Source organism: Typha angustifolia, chromosome 10, assembly GCF_048772165.1.
Source record: "Typha angustifolia cultivar Huaian chromosome 10, ASM4877216v1, whole genome shotgun sequence".
NCBI lineage: Eukaryota > Viridiplantae > Streptophyta > Magnoliopsida > Poales > Typhaceae > Typha > Typha angustifolia.
The window spans coordinates 11985630-12004517 of NC_133248.1; the positions used below are offsets into that span (position 1 = coordinate 11985630).

The 18888-nt window shown below is 40.0% G+C and overlaps 4 protein-coding genes and 1 pseudogene across 7 annotated transcripts; 2 read left to right on the forward strand and 3 right to left on the reverse strand.

Annotated features, from left to right (window-relative positions):
- Positions 1-544: 544 nt before the first annotated feature.
- Positions 545-4439, reverse strand: LOC140768196 (mitochondrial carrier protein CoAc2). The gene is made up of 7 exons (XM_073108373.1): positions 4135-4439; positions 3365-3450; positions 3046-3253; positions 2535-2661; positions 1683-1867; positions 1468-1590; positions 545-1051 (listed from the first exon to the last, which is right to left on the reverse strand). Exons 1-7 carry the CDS (start codon positions 4294-4296, stop codon positions 911-913), a joined length of 1032 nt encoding a protein of 343 aa, XP_072964474.1. The 5' UTR covers positions 4297-4439; the 3' UTR covers positions 545-910.
- A 131-nt stretch (positions 4440-4570) lies between these two features.
- On the forward strand, positions 4571-6462 carry LOC140768195 (probable F-box protein At4g22030). Its single transcript, XM_073108372.1, has one exon. It carries the CDS (start codon positions 5068-5070, stop codon positions 6334-6336), a length of 1269 nt encoding a protein of 422 aa, XP_072964473.1. The 5' UTR covers positions 4571-5067; the 3' UTR covers positions 6337-6462.
- A 141-nt stretch (positions 6463-6603) lies between these two features.
- Positions 6604-8895, reverse strand: LOC140768197 (uncharacterized). Of its 4 annotated transcripts, none has more exons than XR_012105721.1 (7): positions 8738-8895; positions 8538-8636; positions 8093-8259; positions 7717-7792; positions 7145-7215; positions 6980-7065; positions 6604-6889 (listed from the first exon to the last, which is right to left on the reverse strand). XR_012105721.1 is itself a non-coding variant. In XM_073108374.1 (6 exons), the coding sequence occupies exons 1-5, from the start codon at positions 8847-8849 to the stop codon at positions 7160-7162; spliced, it is 510 nt and encodes a 169-aa protein (XP_072964475.1). In that variant the 5' UTR covers positions 8850-8895; the 3' UTR covers positions 6604-6889; positions 7145-7159. The 4 variants fall into 4 exon arrangements, 1 of the variants encoding a protein (XP_072964475.1); XR_012105722.1 differs by having other exon boundaries at positions 7611-7792; XR_012105723.1 differs by lacking the exon at positions 6980-7065 and having other exon boundaries at positions 7611-7792.
- Positions 8896-12902: 4007 nt separating this feature from the next.
- LOC140769287 (inorganic pyrophosphatase 2-like) lies at positions 12903-14260 on the forward strand (annotated as a pseudogene).
- Positions 14261-15265: 1005 nt separating this feature from the next.
- LOC140769240 (protein NDL1-like) lies at positions 15266-18831 on the reverse strand. The gene is made up of 11 exons (XM_073109890.1): positions 18653-18831; positions 17599-17698; positions 17089-17186; positions 16906-16994; positions 16730-16790; positions 16566-16652; positions 16400-16477; positions 16257-16313; positions 16097-16152; positions 15880-16015; positions 15266-15733 (listed from the first exon to the last, which is right to left on the reverse strand). Exons 1-11 carry the CDS (start codon positions 18710-18712, stop codon positions 15512-15514), a joined length of 1044 nt encoding a protein of 347 aa, XP_072965991.1. The 5' UTR covers positions 18713-18831; the 3' UTR covers positions 15266-15511.
- Positions 18832-18888: the final 57 nt, after the last annotated feature.

An 18888-nucleotide genomic window follows, 5' to 3' on the forward strand; every position in this document is an offset into this window, starting at 1 on the left:
CTCAAAACAAGTGACAGATGAAATCTAATCATACAAAGACCTGACCCAAAGTATAACTTGAGCCTTTCACTTTCAAGACAACATCAGAAAACTCCCCCAGTCCCACTTCACTTCAGTGTCATATTCCACATTGTTCGTTTGGCACAACCAGACACAGCTCTGTAGCCCATTAAGTATAGTCTCAGGTGCATCAATTAAGGGTAGTAGAATCTGTCACATCTGTTAAATGATTTTTTTTATCTCTGGATTGTGGTCCAAGCTGAACTGATACAGTTAGGATAGAACTTTGATGCTGATGATGGCGAGGTAAGACATATGATACATCTTGGTTCCCCCAAACAAGCACACGACACACCATATGGTTTGCTCGGAAGGCCAACAACATAACCTTGTCATTTTCCCACCGGAGGAAACTACAGGAACAAGATGTTTGCCATGTACTATAAATGGAAGCACTGAAGCTTGAGCAGTAATTCTATATTTTGTGTAGAAATAATTACAAAGTTTTGCAAACAATCAGCAGTAGATAGATCGAGACGTTAAAGAATCATGGCAGTAGCACAACCGCAAATAAATGAATGGTACCATAACTTGAGTTCAAGAATGACATGTCAATTATACACAGCCTGTACATAAAATTTGAGGCTAACATCTTAGATGCAAGAAATTGCTCTATTCAATCTTCCTGTGTCGGAGAAGAAATAAAGAATATTTCATTGCCCATTCACGCTTAGACCACCATGGGCTTCTTGCTGGATTGTTAGCAGCTTGATGTTAAAACAGCATGCTCAAGTAATAAAAGAAATTAGAGCCAAAATTGTAGGGCTGCAGTTTTGCGGGATAATGTGTTCTATATATTGAATGAATGATCAGCCGTTTGGGAAAATATACACCGGTCATGTGTTGATTGCTAACCAGAGCGAAGGGAAGATGGATGGCTATTCCTTTCTTCTGTCAAAACTGTAATGGCTACTTCATCTCGAGATGGAACCCTAAGCCATGACTTCATCACATCATACACTGTGAATCCAATTGCCACAGATGGGATGACCTGAGAGAAGGGTTGTCTTTAAATACTAAGAGAGTGAATTTAAATACAAATGAAGCAAAATAAAGCTTTGTGCTGACCAATAAAAAAAAAAATTTCTAGCATGAAACCATCAGTAATCCAAAGAGCAGTAAAATGCATAATACATTCACAGCCAGTAGTAGAGTCAAGATCTTCCGCTAGGGGGTGGCAAAATTGTTAAACTATATTTTATGTGAAGAATAAAATGAACAAAAAGTAAACATGAGCATCTTTACAAATATTGTTTTATAATTTTATCGTGTGAATCTGGCTGTGATAAATATTCTAACTCCTAGGCATACATTTCAGAAATTGCGGGGAAACATTCCCCCTGCCCCGATCCTGAATAATAGACAAGTTATAAAGAATAATGATAATTCTTTATAAAACCTACTCACCTTCAAATAGTTGATGCTAAGTCCTGAAAAAAGTTGCCTCCAGCCCTGATCCTGAGTAATCCTTACGAGGCTTTCAAATGTTCCCTTCACCACAGCATGGTTAGTTGCTGGGAGGTTTTGTACCTGGAGATAGTTTCCCCTTTATTATGCATCACTTGGTTCCAATTTATGTAATATAAACAGCAAGCGAGTAGTAAACATTCATTATGAGATACCTGCATTTGCCGCCTGACAACATCAAGTGGATATGTTATCGTCTGGCCCAATAGACCAGCAATTGATCCACAAGCAAGCTTCATGGCAATGTCTTTCTTGTGTTCTTCAGGAACATGGGTCTTCATCTCCTCATAGAAATAGAACTTAAGACCAGAGTAAGGGAAGATTCCATATAGTGATGGAGCTGAGTAAAAGAAGTTGGTGTGAATATATCCAGGAACAAGTCAACCACAGTAAACAAATAAGAAACTCATGCACAAAATTTTAACTCGAACATCATGATGGTGGCTATAAGTATTACCTAATAAAATTTCTTAGTATATCAAACCAACCAACCAACATTCAGGTGCTTGACCTTTCGATAATCACATTAATATATGTAACACTCTATCTTTGTGCATGTGTACATGTCTAAACCAATGCATATTTTATGCATATGTATATGTATGAGCTAAGCAACTTTCCCTTATGAATATTATTTGCATCTTCTGAATGTATGCTTGCCAACAAATCAACTATACATATTCAAGGCTTTCAAGCAGTTACCAAAGTACCAAAATGGAAGAAAAGATGGGATTCATTATAAGGAAAAGGAAAGTAAAGTGAAGGAACCAAAAGAATTCAAACATTAAAGATGTAAATCTCTCAAGGAACAGAGAACAGAAGCCTCTCTATAATTAATTGTCAATTGCCTATGTGCCTCAGGCCTCTGACAAAAGCTGCATGCATAATAATCACAGCAGGGTTCATTACAAGCAATTGAATACTTGTTTGACAACATTTAAGAGGTTGTTCAACTGCAAGAAGATAAGTCATTTTCATCACCAATACTTAAATTAAGTGAGACATACCTACACCCCGATAGAGACCTCTCAAGCCATTTTGTCTGTAGATCTTTATGACGCAATCAAGAATCCCTTTATAAACCTGCTCAGTGGGAGACAGTCCTCTGAACATCATTTTTGAAGATCCTGTAACCTGCAGAAAAATTATTGGATCAACTATACAACAAGAGTAGGCAATTCTATGCACAAAATGTAAATTTGATACTCCTATGGGATATGGGCTTCCAATGATAAAGAAACAACTAAAAGTTATGCAAGTATGTCAATTGCTCAAAAAAAAAAAAAACAAACTATAACTGGGACATCTAAAAGGCTTCCCATAGCTGATATAGTTTTCCTTTTTACTAGCAAAATGAACTAATCATATCATTCACTTCTGATATTATTTCACTCGATACCATCTCTTTTGTCTTTCTTAACATTGCTGTAGTAGTGTAGTTGTTGCAATCCAACAACAGATGAGAAAAAGGCATAAAAAGGGCAGAGAAGCAAAAGAGCATAAGATATAATATTTAACCTGATAAGCCAATTTTGTACGAACTAGATCAAGAGGATAAGTGAAAATAACTGCAGTTCCTCCAGCTATTGACCCTGACACAAGATCAAGAACAGGACCCCTTCCAACATCAGGAAAACCAAGTATGATCCACCGGCGATATTGTTCATAGGCCATATAATGCAAAGCTGCATAAGGAACAATTCGAGCAACACTGGCTCCATTTCCCCTACAAGAAAGGAAAGAATCACCAACTGCACCTCATTTTTCTGGGAAAGAGAGAGAACATTACACTCATTTGCTAGAAAGCTTGCTGAATTAGTAAGTGTAAAATTCATACCTGTAGAACCCTAATAAGCCTTCTGTCTGTAGGATCTTCCTGAAAGATCCTGTTATTCCTACACTATGAAATTCTGCTCTTCTTGTCTGCAATAACATAATAGAGAACTTAAAATTCAAGTGTCCCGATCAAATATTAAGCAGAGAAAACCTGTTTACTTATTTTATTTTATCATTATATCTAATAACATACTTATGATCATGACTTTTACAAGGTTTTCCTCATATTCCACACCCTCAGTCAGGCCTGCTTCTTGCTCTTTATCACAGTCATTACCTTGAATTGAAACCCATATGTCCCTCCATAATATCTTTCTCCTGAAGAATGGCTCAATTTCCAATCCCAAAAAAAACAAATTTCATTTATCTTATCATCAATACGCATCCCATTAACTCAATTTCTTGATTATTAAGTTCGATCTAAGAATATAATTATATGTTACCGAATCTTGCCAAGAAAACGCACAATAATCACCACGGCGAGAACTCAAGGTTTACCATTCTTTCTACGACCAGTTGTAATAACAGAATTCAAGAAAGAAACCTAAACTTTGATCCCTTTGAGAAGCCGACTAAGGAGGGGAAAACCAATTATTCCCCAGTTTCAAGCATACCCATTTATCAACAAGAAGATTTGCAGAACAATCCAAGAAACCAAACAAATCGTAGCACCGACCGTATTCCCAACAAACCCAGACGAAAACTCCCAACTTTCTATGAAGAAACGCGAACCCACTACAAAAATGTACCGAAAAGCTAAGAATTAGGCACCTGGAAGAGGATCTTGACTCGCTCGAGCGGGGCGACGGCGGACTTTGCGATCCCACCCGCGACTCCTCCCGCCACGAGCTCCTTCAGGAAGAGGGGCATCGACCCCTCGATCCCATGAGGAACTCCTCCTCTCCCTTCCTCTCCTCTTCTCTTCTCCTCCATGGTTACCGAGTATAAGGAGGAGCAGGAGGAGAAGAAGAGGAAGAGACCATTGGAGAAAGAGAGAGAGGAGTGCTTGGACGCTGACGAAGACGACCGAGATGAAGAGAAAAGACGACGAGAACGAGCAAACGGAAGGGTATGTTAGGAATAACGGTAATGATTTGTTTATGTTGCCTGTTGGTTGAGACAAAAGAGAGAAGGGAAAGCGAAATTGGAAACGCAAACGAAGCAAGTTGATAGGAAGGAATTTTTTTTTCCAAGAAATGCCCCTGGAATTGTCGATATTGACATCCCCGTGGTAGTTGGGATCGTGCGCTTATATAGTTCCATACTTTATATGCCACTCGTGTGGCTTTGGTTTCCGAGGCGTTGGATTGCCTGCTGCCCCATCTCTAGGAATTTCTTGCAGCCGACGTCACATACAAGTTAAAAAGGGTTCGGAGGAGCGTTTAAATTTAAATCCCAACTTGGACGTTTTATATTAATTAGACCAGGTCACAGTTTGCCCGATCCAAAATTCGAACCCAGCTCAATACTATTGACCACTAACCACTTCCTTCCCTGGTCTTTCTCCGAATTCAACTACTTTGAAGCAACAATTGAAACCAGAACCAGTCAACAACGACCTCTTCCAAACCTTGAATATATATATATATATATATATCACACAAAGACATATCCATAGCATTCCACCAGGAAGACAACTTTCAGCAATCCCAAAAGCCAAAGAGGAAAGAAATCTAAGAGATTTGAAGAGAGACACTACCAGAAATGGCTACTCTACGGACTAGTAACTTGTTCTCATCATCATCAGCAGCAGCAATAATAAGAAAGCCGGCGGCGTATTGCCGGAAATCCCACGCCATTCTCCAATTACCCAGTAACATTAGAAGCAATGGCATTTCTTTCCCAACTCTACCAAGAAGACTCCCCGAGGATGACTTGATCCAGAGAGGAGAGAAGACAGCCACCAAGCAAATCCAGCTACTACCCAAGACACCACAGAGCCAAGACAGGCTTTTGCTCTCCAAGCTCTACGCCATAGCCGACACCGTCGCGGACCGGGCGGAGATGCACGCCATCATCGGCGCGCAGCGGAACAACTGGAATCACCTCTTCCTCCACTCCATCAACTCCATGACCCTCGCCGCGTCGCTCATGGCTGGCGTATCATCCATCACACTGGGTGACGCCTCCGCGCCACATGCCTTAGCCTTCAAGCTCTCCTCCATGCTCCTGTTCACCGCCGCGGCCGGCATGATGCTGATCGTCAACAAGATACAGCCATCTCAGCTAGCAGAGGAGCAGAGAAATGCAACCCGGTTGTGGAAGCAGCTCGGAAGAGAGATTGATCACATTCTAGGGCATCAAACACCTACAGAGTTGGATGTAAAGAATGCCATGGAAAAGGTTATTGCTCTTGAGAAGGCTTATCCACTTCCTCTGCTACCTGGCATGCTTGAGAAGTTCCCGGAGACAGTGGAATCTACATGTTGGTGGCCAAGGATGCAACATAAGAAACAAGTCAAAGGAATGGGGAGTAATGGTTGGAGCAAGGAACTGGAAGAGGAGATGAAGGGTGTTCTAAATGTACTAAAGGAGAAAGATGAAGAACAGTATGTGAGATTGGGCAAGTTGGTGTTGAACATTAACAAGACACTTGCAGTCTCAGGTCCTCTGCTAGCCGGCCTAGCGGCGATCGGCACTGGCTTCATCGGCTCGTCGGCTCACGGGCCATTGGTCGCAATCATCGGAGGGGTGCTCGCGGCCGCGGTGAACTCATTGGAGCATGGAGGCCAGATTGGGATGGTGTTTGAGTTGTTTCGCAACTGCGGCGGCTTCTACAGGCAGTTGGAGGAGGAGATTGAGGGCAATTTGGAGGAGAGGGAAGTGGGGAAGAGAGAGAACGGGGAGTTGTTTCAGATGAAGGTGGCATTGAAGCTTGGGAGGAGTCTTTCCGAGCTTAAGAAGTTAGCTTCCTATGCCTCTCCATCATGCAGACAAGAAGAGATAAAAGAGTTTGCCGGGAAGCTGTTCTGATTCTAATCACTCTTCCAAAAAAAAAGTTCATGATGTACATCCTGCAACTAAAGGACTAACTGATTCTTTTGTAAAGTGACTTTAAATAGGAAATTTTTTTTTTCCCATCAAGTTGTGATCTTTTCTCTTGCTGTAAAATGAGAAGATGTTTGAGCATCTCAAGCACATTATAAACAGAAACTTCAATAATCTCTCTCCGACATTTCCGAATTTCATGCTATGTGAAATCAGCAAATCGAGTATTGTTGCTAGAAAATTAAGATATAATTAACAAGAAAATGGTGGCATAAAATTAATTTCACTTACATTTAGAGCGGTTTGCATTTAACCATTTAAAGGAAGAAGAAACAAAAAAATCCAATGAGATATGAGGCAAGTATACTAACAAGAAGACCTTGACTAGAGCATCAGAAATACAAGACGCCATTACTGAGTAATGGATAAATTTGAATATTATACTACCAGGTCGAATCCAGAGACAGCCCATGCCATTGATTTTAGCCATCATTTACTCGAAGCAATAGTCCTTGCCCGAAGGTTCAAAAATATTCCCCTGAAGCATGAGAAAATATAACCACCAAAATATGTCACATATCATTAAACAAAATAGGAAGAAAACCCTAATTCCAGGCAAGAACTATACCAAGAACAAGCAACAAAACTGTGAAATACGACGCGAAATTGCAGCGGCATATATCGATGGTTTATCCATCCTACTACTGGCCAGGACTGCATATTTAGGTAATTATGTGAGATAGTTGAAGTGAATGCTAACGAAATTATCTCGCATACTAGAGCAACTGTATACCATCCATGATGTCAATTACACTGAGGGATACTCTTTCTTGATTTTATTCTTAACCTGTGGCCAGGGTCTCCCTACATCACATAAATGTGTAGAAGTCAATAAACATAAAAGTCTTGATACCGTACAATTCTGCAGAATGCACTTCAAACTGAATAAAAGAGTGATAAGCAAGCTCATTATCTCTTTGATCTTTCTACCATGCCGACAGAAGAAAGGATTTCTTCACAACCACATATCTTTGTTAGACAATCATATGATAATTTGCTATTCTATCAGACAGAAATATTGATAAAAACAGGTATTCCAACTTCAATGAAATAACATGAGGGTAGGCTTCCCTACAGACAATTAGAAAGTACACAAGAGACACTGATGGAGAATTAAATATCAAGTACTCAAAAAAAAAAAAAAAAAATCAAGTACTCCATACTGTAGATAAAAGTATACGGTATCTTGCCACATGTACCTATATTTTCTCGTAACCGTAAGGACTGAAGATCTCCAATCGATATATCAACAAAACTCCACCAATTTCTATGAATGCACTTAACTTATAATAGCAACGGACTTACTCTCAACAACCAAACCAAAGTAGAACAAAAAGAGCAAATTGTTCCAAGGAGAAGATGTCAACTGTTCCAATAGAACCTGAAAAGAAAAACATTGAAAAGTTTTACCTGATCTGCTCATTTTAACGAGAAGATTTCCATGATTGACATATATATATCGATCTGGTTGCTGAAAACAAGGACCTAATTTGCACTACTTCATGTCATGCATCTTCTAGGTTTCTTATGATGGTTATTTTGCTTTTCAGAAATTTCTTCTTCATTGTCTTGATGACATGCCTTTGTTGCTATATCTTCTTATTTTTGGATGATAATATAACCTTTGAAGAAATTTAGATGCATATAAAACCCACTACTCTAAAATATGAAAGTAGTTTACCTTCTTAGCAACTGTCTTCGTGTCTCTCTTTCCTTTGAAGATGATATCCAACAATTTATGCAGGAAGTGCCCGAAAGGTCCACCATACGCAAACCCAAAAAGCTGAACAATTGGCACCGGATAGGTACTCGAAGTTTTAAATGGTATTGCTAGAGAAAAATGATCACCTAAAGGACTTGGTAATTAGTCAAATAATCTGAACATGGATTGAATTTACATAGCACTACTGAAAATTTGAGTCTATAGATTGGCATATATAAATACACAAAACCATATCACACCCACACAAATTTTGGTCACTGGCCATCATGAAGACCGACTTATAGCTACCAATCTTACATTCCAAACAAAACCCAATTCAAGGTCTTGAAAACCCAATAATAATAATAATAATAATAAGAGCAGTACTAATCATTTCACCACTTCAAACAGAAGCATAAAATACCACTTTGAGAAGCAGCCGCCTCAACTGAATCCTCGGGATACCGGAAAGCTTCTGAGCCGTCGAGTCGCTTATCCCTGCAAGTACTCCCGCAGTAATCGCCTGTCTCCAGAGGAAAAAGAACCAGAGAGAAACCAGCCACCACCACCACCATTAGAGAGAAGGGAAGGAACCCAAAAGAGGAGAGGAGAGAGGAGCACCACCTTGGTTCTTAAGGGATGGAGTTGGAGTTGAAGCATGTACTGCTCCCATCCCTTCTTCGCTATGCCTCCCATCACTCCTTCGCTCTCTGGAGCTCGGATTTCGACCTCGCATTCTTGGATTTTTATGCGTCGCTCTCGCTAAATATTGGGCGACTGCAACTGCCGGCGAGATCCGCTTCTAAGTGGACCCGCTAAGGTTATGGCGAAGCCCCACAATTTACGATAAATATAAAACGAAGACAATTTTATAATTAGACCTTACATTTCCTCTTATTATTCTACTCGTCTATATATATCTGGTTTTGAGTCCTCCTATTATCACCCCTAAATTTTAGAATTCATCAACTACAAAATGAGCGTTTGTTAGAGGGAAGAGAACTAAATTTTATTTTGATACAATGTCTTTCCACTTTCCTTGGCTGACGCCCGTGATATGCAAACATCCAGCTTATCAGACCTCTTATGCAACCGTCACATCCTCCTCTCCAACCCTTTCAGTTCCATCTACACCACCGCTAGCAAGTAGTCTCCGACATTGATGAGCCCAACTACAATCATCAGCTCCACCACCATCTTCTTAAACTCGCTAAACTCCGAACCCTGTGCCTCGAACACTCGTCACTTTAGTATAACTTGCCTTATCATGTCGACCATTGCACAAATCAACATCTCCTCAAGCTCTAGAGATTGCAACATGAGTCCCAACTCGGCCCAACACATGTCGGTCCAACCCTCGAGCACCTTCCGATCGAGCAGTTGGAGAAGTTAAGGTCAAGAGCTTTAAAGAAAATCTGAGCCGGAGGAAAATCCGACTCAGGTGACAGCCGGGGTGAAGCTACTACTACTCTTTTGTGTCCCAGTTTTAGATGCATAACTTCAAATCCATCCTCTTTTCTTTTTTTGAAGTAGTGCGAAAATAAGATCATAATCTGTGTTATACAAAAGAATATAATACTAAGTTAACTTGCTACTCCATCGCGATCCACTAGTTGAAATCACATAGCCACTACAGGTACATCTTTCATCATTGGACTACAAAATCTATACAACAACTATCGCTTCAATCCGTAGTACCAGGTATTGGAGCTTGCTGCAGCATTTGCATCAGCACTGAATAGACAATACAGATCATGGAAATAACTACTCATCAGCCAAAACAACCAGCTATAACAATTGCCAACCCATGCTACAACAACATGTCTGGACCCAGATCCAGAGTTTCTCGCATGTAAGAACATTGATATTATAACACCCCAATTTATTAAAAAAAGTTTTCCCCGGAAGCCTATACACCCCCGTCCTCTCTTCTCCTTCTTCTTCCCTTTCCCTTGCAACACCCCCCATTTTCTCCACCTCATTACCTCTCTCTCGGGTTGCCGACGCAGGAGCCGACGAAGCCCAGACCCAGAGCCGTCGAGCTTGCCAACCAACCCCCCTCGGTAAGCCCTCCTACCCCTGCCATTATTTTCAGCAGTGTAACCTCCCCCTCCCTCGCCGTCGTCGGAGTCCTCGGCGGCCAATGACCTCGCGTCTAGCCACCGATCTGAGAAGCCCCGGTGGAGGGAGAGAAGCCCCATCGCCGTCGGCCCTCCTCCTCCCCTCTTTCTTTTCTTTCCCCTCTTTCGTTTTCTTTCCCCCCTACTTACCCGACGGCTTTGTGCTGCGCCGCCGGCCTCATGGCCATGTCGCTGGCCTCGTGCTGCGCCGCCCGTAGCCCCGCAACCCCGTGGACCTCCTCTCTCCGCCTCGATCTCCTTCCCTCGGGAGGAGATGGTGTAGGAGGGTGGGGGTTAGTTTAACCCCCACCCATCCCCCTTAATGGGTTGCACTGGTCTGCAGCCTACTAAGCTAGTTTTGGTGGGCTGCAGTTAGACTGCAACCCACAGCAAGCCTTGGTGGGCTGTGGTTGGACCCCAGCCCACCTCTTGCAACCTTATGCCTAGGCCCTCTTGCCTATTGGGTCAACCACAGCCCACCTCTTGCAACCTTGTGCCTAGGCCCTCTTGCCTATTGGGTTAGGGTCGAGCCCAACCCAATACCCCCAGCCTAGCTTATTTGGGGCCAATTGGACCCTATAACCATGTTTAACTATTTCCATCCGATTTAATTAGCCTAATCTCCGTAATGACAATTTATTATCATGTGAATTTTAGAATAACATAGGACTCACCCTAAGATAACCCTACTCATGTATATGTCTAAACATAAATTCTCTAATAAAGATAATTAATTATATTAGTTCACTAATCTTACTTATAGCATTACTTTCGTGAATTAATAGGATTGACAACACACGTGAGGAGGATTTGAGATTCTGGAGAAGCAGACTAGCTGACGAGATTTAGTATAAATAATGTAGTTACAGTCATTATACCTGTTATGACACTATAGGAAGTGTCGGTATTAATATATGCATTTAGTATACCATGTTATACCTTTACATATGCAGTTATTGATAATTTGCTCACCATGATATTATGAGAATGTTAATATAGCATAAACATTAGTGTGATGATGCTTTACATGTATCTTGTATGATATACCCTTGCATATATGTATATCTGTTGTGAATATCAAATGTAACAATCATGATGACTATCATATGCTTTATACACTCATAGACACTGCACCACTTCCACCTATCATTAGTAGTCAGATTCTGACTAGGTAGTACCCTTACTCACTTAGCTCAGGGTTAAGGGTAGAGTGTATTTTATATGACTATACTATTAGCGGCCTACACCTGAGGTCGGGAGCCTATGTGGCATTCAGGTAGTTATACTGCATAGTCAGGACTAGATTATGATAATAGAAGAACATGATTGTGAGGCGGGGATATAACTCTAGCGGTACCCGACGACGTAGGGTTAAGGCGTCTGTTGATGAGCCGAGGGCTCCCGATTTTCCCGCTGAGGGCGGTGATGATTTAGAGAGAGTGAGATATGGGCTTACGATCGGGATCCTTAATCTGATGGCCACAGATAATCGGTTGTCGCCATACACGTGCAGGTGGCATTACCGCTAGATGTGTATATATCCCCCTCGATGTATGAAATGATGGATGGTTATGTGATGGATGATTATTTTTTGAGAGTATTTACCCTGTGTGGTGAATAGCTCGGTGAGCGATGATAAGTATAATTAATGCTTTGGTAGGCATGAGATGACTAAACTGTTTTTTTATTGCTATACATAACATGTAAACACTATGATTGAGATGTGTACGAATAAGAGATTATATCAAGCTTTATATCTATGTGGACTTATCTTGATACGTTAGGAACTAATATGTTCCAAGATAGTGATTGATAACTTTTATCAATTGCATTGATTTAGTAACTCATGTTAAGCCATCTCAACAAGCATATTGTTATTGCTAGCAAATATAGGCATACAATGTATATACACATGCGATTTCATTATTTTAGATGGTTTGGATCCTACTCGCTGGGCTGTAAGCTCACCACCTCTTGGTGACATTATTTCAGAGCTAGGGGACGCAGGTGCGAGTAACGATGAGTAGTTGTCTTTCTTTTTTAGTATGTCTATTAGTTGTATTAAGTCCATATGAGGGCGTTATGATTGATGATGTATTTTGGACTTTAGCATTGTATTTTGGATGTATATTTGGAAGGCTTGTTATGGTCTGTGGAACTTGTATCTGGACTCTTATGGTTGAGTTTAATTATGGTAAATTTGTGCGTTGTGTGCCTTGTGAAATCTTTGTACTGACATGTCATGTGATGCCCATATCATACCGCGTGGGGGGATTTACCCACACAGTTTACATATGTATTTGGAGGTTTAGGTGTTTCAGATATTAATGCATCATCATGCTTAATTTTCGTCCTCGAGTACAATCACATAAACCATCAGTAAGAAAGCAATGTTTGTATGTGATTATCGAGCTGGATCAAATTCCCTAAATCCTTGCTTGAAAGCTTCCACCATCTGAACTCTTTCTTTTTTGCTAAGGTTGCAATTTCTCCAATCAGCTTTATCTGGTTTTGGGTTAAATTAGATTGATCTTGAGATCATAATCTTGTCCGAAGTCGGGAACGAATATATATATATATATATATATAAACATACTTATCTGTTCTGCAAACTGTTTCTCATTGCATTAGATAGTTGCAGTGAGATTAATCCTTCTCTATAAATACAAATGGCTGGAATAGTTGTAATCTTCGACTTTGACAAGACTATAATCGACTGCGATAGTGATAACTGGGTTGTCGACAATCTTGGAGGCGCCAAGTTATTCCAAGAGCTTCTTGAATCCATGTCATGGAACTCTGCTATAGTATATGCATTACATTAGACCTCTTCGTGACTTCTTATGTATTCTTTTTATCATTTTGGGTCCTCGAGATAACAAAGATTCCAAATGTTACAGGACAGAATGATGAGTGAGTGGCATTCACAACGGATATCTACTGATGAGATTGCAAACATCATAGAGAGAGCTCCATTGTCCCCTAACACTATTGCAGCAATCAAATCTGCTTCTGCTCTTGGGTATATATATATATATATATATATATTTGTTGTCCCACTTTCTTTTGTCATGCATTTGATATGTACATATGATGGTTTTCTCAGGTGTGAGTTAAGGATAGTTAGTGATGCCAACACCTTCTTCATTGAGACCATCCTCAAACACCATGGAATATTAGAATACTTCTCTGAGATCAACACAAATCCAAGCTATGTAGATACGAGGAGGGGAGGCTCAGGATTTTCTCTTATCATGATTTTACTACCTCTTCTCATGATTGCAGATTCTGCCCTCCAAATATGTGCAAGGTAACTCCATAGCTTAGAATGTCGCTTTGATAGTAATGTATGACGTTATGGTTCACGGCATTACTTTGCCATATATATAGGGCGTGATCATCGAAAAGATTAGAGCATCGGCTTTCACAGAGGAGAAGAAGTTCATCTACATTGGTGATGGGAAAGGAGACTACTGTCCTTCATTTAAGCTAAGTGAAATGGACTATTTGATGCCTAGAAAAGACTACCCCTTATGGGAGCTTATACATATCAACAGTGAGGTCATCAAAGCTGAGATACATGAGTGGAGTGATGCAGAGAAGCTTGGGAGAGTCCTTCTTCAGCTTATCAGTGAATCAGTCGAACGATTGCAAATTCCATACAATTCCAGTGTCCTCCCATGAGACTTTGCTTAAGGCCCTCCCCGTTCCTCGTTGATGATGTTGAACATGGTCCTTATTGTAGAATTACATTATTCGGCTTTCTTGTATTTGACTTCAGAATAAGAAGTTCCCATAGCTTTACCTTGACGGCCAAGCAAAGGGAACTTGGTTAGCTTTTGTTTCAGTTATAGCATCTGTTGCAATGTGTGCAAAGGGGAAGAGCATCTACTTGCATGCTTGTTAGTAATTCATGAAGTCCTGTAAGTACCACATAAGGCATGAACAGTTAAGCAAGGAGACAAGTTTAATCACAGCCCAAAATTTCTTGGACTGGACATGGTTGATCGAAATGTGAACATCTTGGTTATTTGGGCCTACTTTTCTCATCAACTTCCTTGACTGACAACTCCAAACTAGAACAGTCCGACTTGTAACCTTGATGAGTTCATGAAGTACTCAAGACTTGTTATGGTAACAAAGTAGGATATTCATACTTTAGCCAAACTCGAGTTCAAGTTTTTTGATACAAGCTCAATACGTTTTCTACAAGTACAACTTTTAATATTAAATTTGGTTAGATACCAAGCTTTAAGATGGGGCTTAAGCTCATCTTGTTTTGCAACGAAATCGAGTTTCTTTCAGACATGAATTATTATTCGTGAAATTATCTGTTCTTGTGCAGCCATAATATCAGTTTCTTTCTTAGAGCAATAAAATTGGAAAGCGATTCTTAAAACAATTCAGCAAAGCTAGTAATGATGATTCAATAAAGAACCATTGACTCCTAAATTTTATTGAATCAGGGTGAGTGGGTGACAGATCTAAAAGATCACATACTTTTCTTTCTTCAATTTTTTTGGATAAAAAAAGATTACATACTATTCACTATCCAAGAATTAATTAGCATTAGGTACACCGCACACGTACCTCTCCTGGCAAAAATCCTGCACGTTTAGCCTGATAGAAATGGCTCACCTTCTCTGATAGAGATGGAGCTGTCCTAAACTAAAGGTATACATCTTTGTTTTCTAATGAAGAGTTTATAATTATTCTCATAAGATTCCAAGCAATTGCTATTCTCACATATAAAACCAGCAGCTGTACCTATTATATCCCATTCCACCAGCCCTTACCACCCATCCATCCACCAGGAATGCGACACCGTCTAGTAGATAAGCAATACAAAAGCATCAGCACCACCTTTAATCTAATAGCAATTACATATGATGCTGTATTCTATCATATCCTTAAACATGACTACTGTCCGCCACACAGCTAAAGGGAGAGCATCATCATCATTAACCTTCCTCCACAACAATGGCATAATTTAAGTGGAATAACTGAAAGAAGATAAAGAGCACATCTCCAATGATTGAGGACAGCACAGCAGCCTTGTTATTTATTCTTCAGTTGTAAATAATGAAACATTTACAGGTGTTATGACAACAAATAAATAGAATAGTGTCCCCCTAGCCCCCACTCTTCTTTCTCATATCTGCCTGTCCTTAGTGATCATCTAAATTCCTTTTATCTACAGCCCAGTAATTCAATTATCAAAACCAAAAACGGCCATCAAAACCACATCTATATAACAAAATATGATTCAAAGCCTTCTTCAAACTTCGAGAGAGATCCGAGTCTTGATGGGCTTCAGCTTCACTCCCATGCTCTCAGGTGAGAGCAGCTCTGGCGAAATGCATGATGGGCTAAGGGGACTCCGTGGGCTGCAGCTGAGCTGGCATGGCCTGTACAGTCCATACCCCATGAGGAAGTACTCCATTGGTATCAGCATGGCATGGGGCTGCTCTTCTGTCACAACTGACCCACACGCTTGGACCTGCAATTGGTTCGACAGAGGTTCCCCACCACCAAGAAACCAAAATGCTACTTGATGAGAGACAGATCTCAGACATGATCCAATATATTCAGACCAATCTTCACTAAAACACAAACTCGATTACAAATTACTAATTCCTAAGTTACCTCAACCAGTGCGCTATATCTTCTGTCAAGCTTTGAGGTCATATGAATGGCTTCCGAGTGGAATGGAGAGTTCTCGCCCACAAAAATTAGCGTTCGGCACTGCAATTTCTTCAGTGATTCCGTCAAGTCATGCCTCCTGTTTAAGTTCTTGTCAGCTCCATGTACCCTACCTTTTAGTATATTTCACATTTGATGAAAAAAAAAGTACTGATCGTACCCATTAATCGATTGAAGAAACCGCCACACATTTGTGCTCTGCTTCTCATCCAGCAACTGCATATCAAATTAATGAATTTTCATTCTACCAAACAATTTGCAGAGAAGAGCATTATGTGAGTTTTCCCATGCCAGTTGTGCACAGAGAATAGAATACTAACAGTTCTACAGGCTTGTACGAGATCTGATTCAGGAACTTGTGGGCTTCCACGAACTTCCTGCCAAGAAAGAGAATACTGTGAGGTGCACAGCAAAGAGTCTGGTAAGCAAATAGCAGAAAAAGAGTGATCCTAGCCTACTATACCTTGCTAAAGTAGCGCTGAAGTAGGCTTTCCTTGACCAAGCCACACATGCCATAAAAGTATAGCAAATTCAACATAACCTAAGAATTCCAATCTGTTTGTCAGCACAGACTCAATATTTCATAAAATAAAATGCAATAATCAAAATCAGTGCATATAGACTGGTACCTTATTATAAAACCATTCTGTCCATGAGGGAGCTTTACATAAAGGGGATACGAGTATTAGACCAAGAACACGCTCCCTATACTTTGTCTGCAACAATGTATAGATGCATAAATCAAAAATAATTTATAAATGGAACTCCCCAGTACTCACAGAAGGGCACCTACAGCGAAAAGAGTAAGAATGTAAGCACCAGCTGTCACCCCCAAGCACATCACTGAGCCTAACCTGGAAAGAGCATAATTGAAAACAAGTGTTAATAATTTGCTTACAATTGCAATGATGTGCTTTCTCTCTAATATCTCTTCTTGAGTTAATCAATCACTGTATGATGTTGCATTACCCAAAGAAATCAAGAACATCTGCAACTTGATCTGCCAACTCCTCAACAGAAAGCACCGGATCTCTTAAAGAAATCGGAGCTGCTCCCAACTGCAAGGTTCTTACAAAATCACGGGGACAATCACATGAGCACCAATAATATACAAGATAGATTGCAATTGGAAAAAACAATCAAATTACCGACCTCATGCCCTGGAGGACTGATATGATATATGCAGAAATTATGAAGTAGCAAAGAGGCAGCTTCCGGACAAAAGAATAATCCTTGGAAGCAAGACATATCTGACCAACCAATAAGATGAGGCATCATAAGTTGCAGAAATTCTGGACTTCTGTAATAACTATAACACAGAAGTTGTTGCCTATTGTATCCACTTAAATCTGACCAATATAACTTGTAAAATACAACTAAGACTACATGTAACTTAAGCATCAATTCTAAATCAGCTGCAGTTTGACAGATAAGCATAATATGTGAAAATAAAACAAGAGAGAGGTGGACACTCATTAACAACTTAAAGACTGAGATGATTCTGAATTGAAAGAGAGGTGGATAATCATGAACATAATAAAGGGAATTTGCAATTATAATTATTCACTGATGTATTTATCTGGAAATCATATAGTTTGAAGAGTATAACCACAGCAACAACTAATTTTTATAGCATATAAGACTCACAATTGTCAAACTTACAGTTTAAAGCTATGTCTGGATAGGTAATTAGTGCAGGCTTATCTTGATCCCCATAAACAGCAACAGATACAGCACCATGGTTTGTCTGTATGTGATGTTCCTGCAGAATGCGAAAAAAATTATGCCATTGAGCAACCAAGAAGATAAAGTAAAGAAAGATAATTTTGTATTATACTTATAAACACCATCAGGTGTAAAATCGATAAGAATAGAGAAGGAATAAAGGGTTTCAAGATTTTTCATACAGGTTATATGCTAGCAAAACAGATTAGAGAGATTAACAAAACGCATGAGGCAAACCAAAAAAGAAAAGGCTTCAACCTAAATCAAAAAACCTACCAAGCTCTAGAAAATTTAGAGCTTGTAGCTAAGAAACAAGCAAACGCCATATCTTCTTGAACGAATTAAGTGCAATCACCACAGTTTCTTCATAGTTATAAATTGACGCCTTCTCTATTGATGACTTAAGAGTTAATAGGACCATGCCGATGCTTGAAGAAAAGACTACCTCCTTAATGAATCAAAAGGGTATGACCCAAGTAATTGATGACTTAGATACAATATCACCTAATCAAAAAGAGGGACAGGAAAAGATGGCCCAAAAGCGAAACTCATTCATTACATCACTTTACCCCACGAAAAGAAATCGCTAAAACAATCCGTAGTACACCAAAGTAAGCAAGAAAATAAAAAAGAAGAGTCACAATGCAAGGAGCAAAGCAACACAAGGAAACCAATAAAGCAACAGATAAACCAAAACTAACATGATGTTTAGAAAAACAAGATTTTGGTATTAAAATCAAGTTAAATGAAGAGAAAAGGCACCATTTTGGAGCCTGAAGAAACCATTGATCATTGGTCAGCTCAATGATCAATGCTTACAATCCCATACATAAAAGAGAGCCCTTTGATGACCTCAAAGCAAGAAAAGTACAAGGAAACGTCTCGTTTACACAGTTACATCGGATCCAAGATTTCACATACTCCAACAACAAAATAAGCGAAACAAGTACATTAAAAATCCAACACCCTAATCGATCGAGAAAACCCTAACCTTTCCCCCGAACGAGATCCTCTCCACATCAATCGATACCGAGCCGCTTGATTCTCCCATTACCTCGAGGAGTCTCTCGTCCTATCGAGAACGAGAACTCCTCTGTCTCTCTCTCTCCCCCTTTCTCTCTCTCCCTCCCTCTTCCCCTCTCCCCTTCTCTCTCTATCCCTCTCTTTTTCCCATCTTTCTCGCTTCCCTTGCTTATATATTTATATCACAAGCTTATTCCCTCGATA

Excerpts from the sequence above, each read along its gene's own strand:
- LOC140768196 (XM_073108373.1), bottom strand. The coding sequence starts at position 4,296 with ATGGAGGAGAAGAGAAGAGGAGAGGAAGGGAGAGGAGGAGTTCCTCAT. Across the intron at positions 3,254-3,364 it reads GGCTTATTAGGGTTCTACAG|GGGAAATGGAGCCAGTGTTG; the intron begins GTATGAATTTTA and ends CCTTTCTTGTAG. Across the intron at positions 1,591-1,682 it reads TTGTCAGGCGGCAAATGCAG|GTACAAAACCTCCCAGCAAC; the intron begins GTATCTCATAAT and ends AACTATCTCCAG.
- LOC140768195 (XM_073108372.1), top strand. The coding sequence starts at position 5,068 with ATGGCTACTCTACGGACTAGTAACTTGTTCTCATCATCATCAGCAGCA.
- LOC140768197 (XM_073108374.1), bottom strand. The coding sequence starts at position 8,849 with ATGCGAGGTCGAAATCCGAGCTCCAGAGAGCGAAGGAGTGATGGGAGG. Across the intron at positions 8,637-8,737 it reads TCCATCCCTTAAGAACCAAG|GCGATTACTGCGGGAGTACT; the intron begins GTGGTGCTCCTC and ends CTCTGGAGACAG. Across the intron at positions 8,260-8,537 it reads GGCGGCTGCTTCTCAAAGTG|GTGATCATTTTTCTCTAGCA; the intron begins GTATTTTATGCT and ends CAAGTCCTTTAG.
- LOC140769240 (XM_073109890.1), bottom strand. The coding sequence starts at position 18,712 with ATGGGAGAATCAAGCGGCTCGGTATCGATTGATGTGGAGAGGATCTCG. Across the intron at positions 17,187-17,598 it reads TCCAGACATAGCTTTAAACT|ATATGTCTTGCTTCCAAGGA; the intron begins GTAAGTTTGACA and ends TTGGTTGGTCAG. Across the intron at positions 16,314-16,399 it reads TTCAGCGCTACTTTAGCAAG|GAAGTTCGTGGAAGCCCACA; the intron begins GTATAGTAGGCT and ends CTTTCTTGGCAG.